The 9,398-nt window shown below is 42.6% G+C and overlaps 1 protein-coding gene across 1 annotated transcript in view; it reads left to right on the top strand.

Moving 5' to 3' along the window:
• LOC142463856 (uncharacterized) overlaps positions 1–9,182 on the top strand; it is a 55,066-nt gene extending 45,884 nt beyond the window's left edge. The window contains exons 47-51 of the mRNA XM_075566669.1: positions 100–198; positions 1,644–1,772; positions 3,834–3,873; positions 4,153–4,276; positions 7,330–9,182. Coding sequence (XP_075422784.1) covers positions 100–198; positions 1,644–1,772; positions 3,834–3,873; positions 4,153–4,276; positions 7,330–7,966 — 1,029 coding nt within the window. The 3' untranslated portion in view covers positions 7,967–9,182. The remainder of the gene's footprint in view (positions 1–99; positions 199–1,643; positions 1,773–3,833; positions 3,874–4,152; positions 4,277–7,329) is intronic.
• The last annotated feature ends 216 nt before the right edge of the window (positions 9,183–9,398 follow it).

Below are 9,398 nucleotides of genomic sequence, written 5' to 3' on the forward strand. Positions count from 1 at the left end.
GCAAGTGACATTAGGCATTCTGTGTGTGTCACTGCGTGGTAGGAAGGACGAGCGTCATGTGGGTGTCAGGAGGCATGTCTAATTGGTTGTCATCTCCAGGGGTATGTGTATCGGGAGGTCCCAGGGCAGTGCTGTGGAAGGTGTGTACAGACTCATTGTGTCATGGATCTACCTGATAACTCCACTCACCTCCTCCAGGTAAGTAATCCACGTATCATAGTGTCTATAGTAGCTTTAGAAAGAGGTGGGGGGAGGGAGGATAGGATAAATAGAGAGAGAAAGGAAAAACCTGGCTGAGTGGATGAGTGAACTAGTTAATCAATGAGTAAAGGAGCTTATTATTGATTGAATCAAAGTGTCAGTGAGTAAACCAATGATGGAGTGAGTGATGCAGTGTGTCAGTGAGTGAGTGATGCAGTGTGTCAGTGAGTGAGTGATGCAGTGTGTCAGTGAGTGATGCAGCGTGTCAGTGAGTGAGTGATGAATTGTGTCAGTGAGTGAGTGATGCAGTGTGTCAGTGAGTGAGTGATGCAGTGTGCCAGTGAGTGAGTGATGCAGTGTGTCAGTGAGTGAGTGATGCAGTGTGTCAGTGAGTGAGTGATGCAGTGTGTCAGTGAGTGAGTGATGCAGTGTGTTAGTGAGTGATGAAGTGTGTCAGTGAGTGAGTGATGCAGTGTGTCAGTGAGTGAGTGATGCAGTATGTCAGTGAGTGAGTGATGCAGTGTGTTAGTGAGTGATGAAGTGTGTCAGTGAGTGAGTGATGCAGTGTGTTAGTGAGTGAGTGATGCAGTGTGTCAGTGAGTGAGTGAGTGAGCGAGTCAGTAGGTTTATACGTAGGTGGGTGAGCCACTGGGTAATACATTGAATTAATGAGTGAATTAGTAAATCAGAAGGTGATTCAATTACTGAAGAATTGAGTAAGGGACTCAATTAGTCGAATGTTTGAATTAATGAGTCAGTAGGTCAGTGAATCAATCAGTAATTTAGTAGGTGAGTGAGCTGCCCATGAATTAAAGCGGCACTCCAAACAGCACTTTAAGAATATATATCTTTTTTTGTATTAATACATGCAGCCTTTGATTAACTTTATTGAAAACGAATAACCTACAGTAAGCTGCCAACCGATTCGTTCTCCCGTGATCGATCAACGAAGATCCCGCTTACAAGGGTTCACTAAATGGCTGCCTTTCAGTTTCAATCAATCTTTCAGTCAGTGTAACTCAGTAGCTACAATGTATCCTTATATTACCAAGGTGACATTATCTATTGTTACAGTTTGCAGCTCGAACTGCTGGGAATATTGGCAACAAATGATCACAAGCAGGAAAGTGTTACAAAGATATTGCACTGCTGAGGTGGGATAAAACCAGCGATAGATATCAAAGGATGCTCAGTATATTAAAACTCGTTAAAAATGGCAGTAAAAGTTGAATTTTAAAAAAAATGTAGTAAGTATCATATAATACTACAGAACTGATTTATTTAAAAAATAAAAATTAAATTAAAAAAAACACAAACACATAGGATATTGCATGGATTGTCCCTTTAAGTGAATAGGTGACAGACCAGTAATTGGGTAACAAAGTCAGTAACAGAGTGAATGGTCTTAATGAACAAATCTATATGTGTGTGTTCCCTTCCAGCCCGGGGAGAGCTGGTCCCCTCCTGGAGATAATTGTACTGAGTATGAGTGTGTAAGGCACAAAGAGCGGTTCTTGACCGTGGCCTCAAAAATATCCTGCCCAAGAATCGACCTCGCTAACTGCGTCCCGGTGAGTATCCGACCCATCACCCTACAGCTTCCTATACAAACTCTGTGTGTGCATGGAGGGAATTAGGATGACTGGTTCTGCTGCTACCCACAATGCAACACCTTTGTATAAATGGAGGGCTTGCCAGGATGTGGGGTGGGCTACACTGTGCTTGTACTTTTGTCACGGGAGACCAGGCGTTTACACCTTTTTACCGGGATCATTCACTGAAATAAATTGTACATTTATTCGCATGAAAAGGCACACACACAGTGGAACACAAAATACATGAGAAAACACACTTACTGGGGGTCTGGGCTACAAAACTAGACTTTCCTAGTTGAAATGAACGCAAAAACCAAAGACTTAGCCCGAAATGTCCTGGAACTCAAATCGGCATGAAGTTCCTGACGCCACGCTCTCTTACCCCCAGAGGTCCTGAAAGCACTTCACCGGGGGTTAGCTCCAAACGTCCTGGAACTAAATTCGGCTTGCAATCCTAGCTGCGCCCGCTACGTTCAATTCTCAGAACTTGGCCGCAAAAAGCTGGACTTAGAAAATATTTCGACCTGAAATTTCTGAAGCCGGCTCGCTGCTATTTCTCCGAGAGCATTCTTTTGGTACATTCAAATTTGCCGCTGCTGTTCTGGCGCTTAGAATCTGATCACCGGATTGGCTGAGGGATTCTTATAGTATTTCAGAGTTCATTCATGAAATACTACAGCCAATCCCAGCGTGGGAAATTTCCTACCAGCCAATCAGAGCGATGCCAGTCTCCTGAGGCCGGGCAAGCGGATATTCTGCATCAGCCAAGGGCATGCATAAGGTTGCCACCTCTGCCACGTGGTATGCAGAAGCCATCCACTGATTTAGGCTCCTCACAGACTGGAACAGCAAATATCCTAGAATCACTCCCAGGAAAGAACTGGTGCTACCAATTGTACACAGGCATTGATCCTACATAAAGTCCAGAAACATTTTCCAATAAGAAATAAATAAAGCACTCCTCCATCCAGTGTCCCACTAATGAATGAAGCAACAATGTAGACACCCCACTTGAACCGTGCCCCGTGACTATCAACGGGTAGGGGCTATAAGTGGTAAGGAGGAATAGATAGCAGTAATACCGCTGCGTCCCCTGTGGAGGAACAACCAGCTAAGTAAGCCGCTACCCTCCGCCACTGCCCTCCTAACCCGGTGTCAGCCACGGACAAGGAATCCTCACTGCGGAGGTAGGGGAAGGGAGAACAAGCAGAAGGGCACTCACAGTCTTGACACGCCGGGTCTCCGGTCAGTGATGACGTCAGCTACCCATGAACCGGAAAAGGAAATCAGCGTGCTCCAGCCCAGGTATATTGAGCAAAAATAGAATAGTATGGCGGTTCACTGCTGCCTCCGGGGTATAAAGGTTCCACACGCAATAAAATAAAGGTTAGTTTATTAGTGCATAATACACAAAAAAAGTCTGCCACAGAGCGAACTCTGACGCGTTTCGTCCCACTAGGGACTTTGACAAAGTCCCTGGTGGGACGAAACGCGTCAGAGTTCGCTCTGTGGCAGACTTTTTTGTGTATTATGCACTAATAAACTAACCTTTATTTTATTGCGTGTGGAACCTTTATACCCCGGCGGCAGCAGTGAACCGCCATACTATTCTATTTTTCCTCACAGTCTGGAGAGGCAAATGGTAGTCCCGGGGACTTTCCATTCATCCCAGGACGTGGGTACTCAAGCCTAAACCTCCTGCCCAAATGCTTTTCACACCTCTGGCATCCTCTGTGGCTTTCATGTCGGATGTCTGGGTAGACACATTGGCACCAAGCTGGTAGCCCAGTGACTCACCCAAAACATCGGTCCGGAAAGACCCAGCTCATTATACTGTGCATAAGCATATACAGTATGTATTTTAAACACAGTAAGACCAAACTGAACTACTCTATGTAACCCAATAACCATATCACAGGTGGTCACTTTGGACTGACCCTTTAACTCATAAACAAGTCATTGGTTCACTGTGGTTATACCTGTCACCCTGTACGTACCTTTAGACTTAAGGTTTCACATTCTGTTTCTGTATTTCAGGGAACCATTGAAAAGGATCCCCGGGGTTGCTGCTTAATCTGTAAGTATTTCTCACACTGAAGCAGGTGGCAGGTTAGATTCAGGGGTGCAAGGGTCCAAGGGTGGTGGGTAGATGGAAGAGCAGATGAGGTGTAGGCAGAATAATGCTGTTTCTATAGTACTTTTTTATTTGGCACCTATGTTATAAACATGGTTGTTAAGTGCACCTTAAATCATCAAACAACTACTAAGAAATGATAAAGAAGATGTTACATGGCTGAATGCTTTTGCTGAGTGGGATAGCTCTTTTAATAAGATATGTCATGATCATTTCTCGTAGGTATTCAGAGGCAAAAGAAGTGCCAGATGACCAAGACGGAAAGCATCATCGTTCAGAACAGCTGCAAGTCCCTCGGACCCATCGAGATGACGTCATGCACAGGCAACTGTGACTCTTCCTCCATGTAAGTGACCGCAAATCCAGGGACCCTGGGACGTCATCTGTCATCTCAAGTAGAATATATGTTGCTGCACCCTTAATGTATGGCGGGTTCCAAACAAGTGCTAAAGCTTTCTTTCATGCCTGGGAGAGAAACCCTGCCATGCCTCCCAAGTATGAGCACAGTGCGTGGTATAATGGTACTGTGTATGTCCAACTCCACAAAGCTCCTTCTCTAAAGAGAAAACTTAGCACTAAAACAAAACACCCCATGTTGAGTTTGTGCAGTAACACCCAACAGTCTTTCCCTACAGAATAGGAATCATTGTTGGTGTTTGTAGGGTGGTAGATAACAGAGGAGGGGGTCAGTGAGGTCATTATTACAGGTGAATCTGAATGCTCGGAAGTCTGTTGTCACAGGTGTCATACACAGTATTGCTTTATATCGCAATAGGATTGGGTGGTATTAAATATGAACAGTTGCTTGTCTATGAATTGTGGGGATTTTTTCATGGTGATATTTTTATTTATTTATTTATAAAATGTTTTACCAGGAAGTAATACATTGAGAGTTACCTCTCGTTTTCAAGTATGTCCTGGGCATAGTTAATTTGACAAATAATACATGGTTACAAATACATAGTTACATAAATGAACAGGGTATACATTATATACAATACATTGCATGCACAGTTAGAGAAGGTGTATATTATAGGCTTATGTAACAGTTACAGACCAGATTAAAATGTGAGACAGCCTTAGTTTTGAAAGAACTTAAACTGGTGGTGGATATAAGAGTCTCCGGTAGGTTGTTCCAGTTTTGGGGAGCACGGTAAGAGAAGGAGGAGCGGCCGGATACTTTGCTGAACCTTGGGACCATGAACAGTCTTTTGGAGTCAGATCTCAGACGATAAGTGCTGCATGTGGCAGGGGTGTGGAGTTTGTTCAGATAGGTGGCTAGTTTGCCCAGAAAGTATTTGAAGACAAGACAGGAAAGGTGAACTTTGCACCTAGACTCGAGTGATGACCAATCTAGTTCTTTGAGCATTTCGCAGTGATGTGTGTTGTAGTTGCATTGGAGAACGAAACGACAAATTGAATTGTAGAGGGTGTCAAGTTTGTCAAGGTGGGTTTGGGGTGCCGAGCTATAAACTATGTCAACATAGTCGATAATTGGCATTAGCATCTGCTGTGCAATACGCTTTCTGACCAGCAGGCTTAGGGAGGATTTGTTCCTGTAAAGTACACCTAGTTTGGCATAGGTTTTGGATATCAGGGTATCAATGTGCATTCCAAATGTTAAGTGGGAGTCAAACCATATGCCCAGGTATTTAAAACTAGTAACAGGAGTTAGGGTGGTGTTAGCGTTGGTTCTGATCTGGAGCTCAGTCACTGGAAGCTTTAAAAATCTAGTCTTGGTCCCAAATACCATTGTTACAGTTTTGTCAGTGTTTAAAAACAGTTTGTTTTGGGAAATCCAGTTTTCGAGTCTCAAAAAGTCAGACTGAAGTATGTGTTCAAGGTCAGAGAGGCTATGGCTGTGTGCATATAGGATTGTGTCATCTGCATACATGTGTATTGAGGCTTCCTTACAAGCTGTGGGAAGATCATTGATGAACACTGAGAAGAGTAGGGGCCCCAGAACAGAGCCTTGCGGGACGCCACAGGTGATATCCAAGGTATTGGAGTTAGAGCCTGAGATGGACACATGTTGGGATCTACCTCATAGGTAGGACTGAAACCAGTTTAAAGCATGCTTCCCTATTCCAGAGCTCTGGAGTTTAAGCAGGATAGCATGATAGCATGATCAACCGTATCAAAAGCCTTTGCAAAATCTAGGAATATTGCACCAGTGAGTTGTCCCCGTTCCATTCCACACTGGATTTCATTGCAAACTTTTAGCAGCGTAGCTACTGTGGAGTGTTTGGGGTGAAAGCCTGATTGGAATTGGCTAGGGAAATTTGTCTTGTTATAGTAATCGCTTAATTGGGAGTGAACACATTTTTCCATGACTTTGGATAGGATTGGGAGAAGGGAGATTGGCCTGTAGTTTGAGACAGTGTTTTTGTCCCCACTTTTGAAGATTGGGACAGCTCTGGCAGTTTTCCAGGTCTTAGGGATATGGCCTGCAGACAGGATAGAGTTGACTATGGAAGCAATTGGTTGGCAATTGCTGGGGCACCAAGTCTTAGGAACCTAGATTGTAGTAGGTCAGGTCCACATTGGTTGCCTAGTTTTAATTTGAGGAGCGCTTGTGTAATCTCCTCTTCGGATACTGGGCCAAATTGAAAATTGTGGAGCAGTGTTGGGAGGGGTGGGGCTATATGGGTACTCCCAGGATGAGATTCAGGTTTGTGGTTTCGGTTGCGTTTAGCTATTAAGTTAGTAACCCACCCCACAAAGTAATCATTGAATGCATTTGCAATGTCAGTGGGGTTTGTCAGGGTAATATCACCCTTAGTGATATTACTTGGCTGTTGATGGTTAGAAGGCTGGAATATATTGTTGATAACCTTCCAGAAGTTAGCTGGGTTTGATGTATTCTGGAGGAGATTGTCAGAGTAATATTGTGCTTTTGCGTGCCTTGTTTGCCTTGTGCACATGTTCCGCAGGCATCTGTAGTGATTGAGATCCTTGGTAGTGCCAGTATAGACACCCCAATCTATAAATGGCAACATATTTAAGTGCTTAATAGGAAAAATAGGTAAAATGATTTGGTAGGGGGATTTAGTATTCACTATGAAGAATATGAGAATCCCATAGAACTCTGTATTAAGAAAACCTGCAGTACTGAGTGTCAGCCCAAGTCATACTCATCATGAGGTTCCAGTGCAGCTCAAGCCTTTATCTTCCAAACAATCGAGGAGTATTACTAAACTGGAAACATTGGTATTCAGAAAACAAGAACTGGCTTCAAATGTCATGGTTTCAAAAATATGTGTAGTGATGTTTTTCAGTTGACATACAAGAGAGTTTTCCATAGATGTTGTAAGACCCCACAGGACTATTTTTTAGGTATGAGCTCCTCTAAACTTTGAGCTGTACAGTAATTTGTTCCATGCATATTCTTTCCTCCAGATATTCTGCAGAAAGACAGGACATGGAGCACAAGTGTAGCTGTTGTCAGGAGACAAAAATGCAGAAGAAGACTATCAAGTTAAAATGCCCTTCGGGCAATGCAATAGAATATTCCTACCTTTATGTCACAGGCTGTGCCTGTGCTGACACCCACTGTAAACTGCCCAAGGAAGACCAAAAGTGGAAGAATGTTTCAGAGGGGCACTATAATACAGACGACCATGAAGATGATACCGAGTCAGAAGGATCTAGTGAGTCAGAAAAAAGCAAAGATAAAAAGAACAAGTCAGATGTGGAGAATGGGAAACCGGTGACTAAGTCCCCTGAGAAGAAGGAAAGACCATCAACTAATTCTCAAGATTCAAATGATCCAAAGAAGAACAAAAATGAATCCAAAGAAAATAACAGCCAAGAAAATCAAAATTATTTAATAGAAGGTGGTCAGAAAAATAAACCAGATTTAGAGTCTTCACGGGAACCAAATGGAACAGATAGGAAGGTAACAAAGCCACCCAAAGACCAGGAAAGAAATGAAATACCAGTGACCAAGTCTACAAAACAGAAGGATAAACAAGTGACTGAATCAAAGGGTCCAAAGAAAAATCAACAAGAGTCCAATGCAAACGCTAGACAATAGAATTTAAAAGACAGAGATTTAAATAGGAAGACAAATAAACCAGAAATTGAGTCTTCCCAGGAATATTATTAAAAAGACAGACAAGTATCAAAAACCCCAACAGACGAAGATAGAAAAGAGAAACAATCCATTGAGAGGTCTAATAAAAAGGATAACCCAGAAACCCCCAACCCACAACGCAAAGGAGAGACCAGTGACTGAGTCGCCAAAACAGAAAGATAAACTGGTGACTGAATCTCAAGGTTTAAACGATCCCAAGAAAAACCAACAAGAGTCCAAACAGAATAGAAGCCAAGACAATCACAACAATAAAGAATCAAAGGGGAATGAAGAGAATAACAATAAACCAGAAACAACGTCTTCAAAGGAACAGAACTCTGAGGACAAACAGGTAACAAAATCCCCTAAAGATGAGGACAGGAAAGAAGAAACAGTCACTGAGAGCCCTAATAAAAAGGACAAACCAGAAGTTCAACCCCATAACCCAAAAGATAAATCAGTAACTGAGTCTCCAAAACAAAAGGCTAATCCAGTAGCCCAGTCCCTGGAACAGAATATTAAAACAGAACAGAAGGTGAAGACAACCTCCCAGGAAGTGATCCGCCAAAAAGAGCACCCAGCAGCTGTCCATGGGCAGTGTTAACCAAGACAAAGATGCCAAGAAGACAAATAATTAAAAGAATAACTAGAAGTCTCAAAGACAATTTCAGAAAGACGCAACGCCATTGCTGAGTCTCTTAAGAGAGAAGAACTCACTGAAGTTCATATTTTGTTTGATAAGGAAATTACAAAAGGGATAATCATATGGTGATACCATTCTTATGGGTCATATGGGTACATGTGTGTGACTATAAAGTTGTAAACATCAGATACAAGTACTTGGGTGATCTTTCTATCACATATTATCTTGAGGAACCATGTGGCCATGTATGCATGTATGCACCTACTGTATCACTATTACCTAATGGTTATCCAACCTCAAAGTGCTTTCTAGTAGGAACATTGTGACTCCATGATTAACCTTCACCGTCCACCTCCAGGTTCTGTTGAGATCTCATTGATGTTTCCAAGCTGGTTTGAAAGGGTTAGAAATTCTCCGAATTTATGATATGCGGGCAGGGAAGTTTGTTGTTCTCTTTGTGCCTAAAACTGTCATGGTCTGTGATATATAAATATATAGAGAAAATGTTATCTATTAAATTAATTATGAGCAAGATACAGTGTGTGTCCTTTCTGTGAATGAATCATAACTAGGAATTTACAATGGGTAGCCTTAACTGAAAACACAATGTCATATTCCATTAGATATACAGAACTGTCTGAACCTGTCCATTGTAATCTGCAGTTAAGAGGTCACCCTACATTAGCTATAAACCCAGTACTGTCTAAGGCTAAGGCCCCGCTGCACGCGCCAGTGCGCCCCCCTTGCGTC

This window comes from Ascaphus truei, chromosome 12, assembly GCF_040206685.1.
Source record: "Ascaphus truei isolate aAscTru1 chromosome 12, aAscTru1.hap1, whole genome shotgun sequence".
In the NCBI taxonomy this organism is placed as follows: domain Eukaryota; kingdom Metazoa; phylum Chordata; class Amphibia; order Anura; family Ascaphidae; genus Ascaphus; species Ascaphus truei.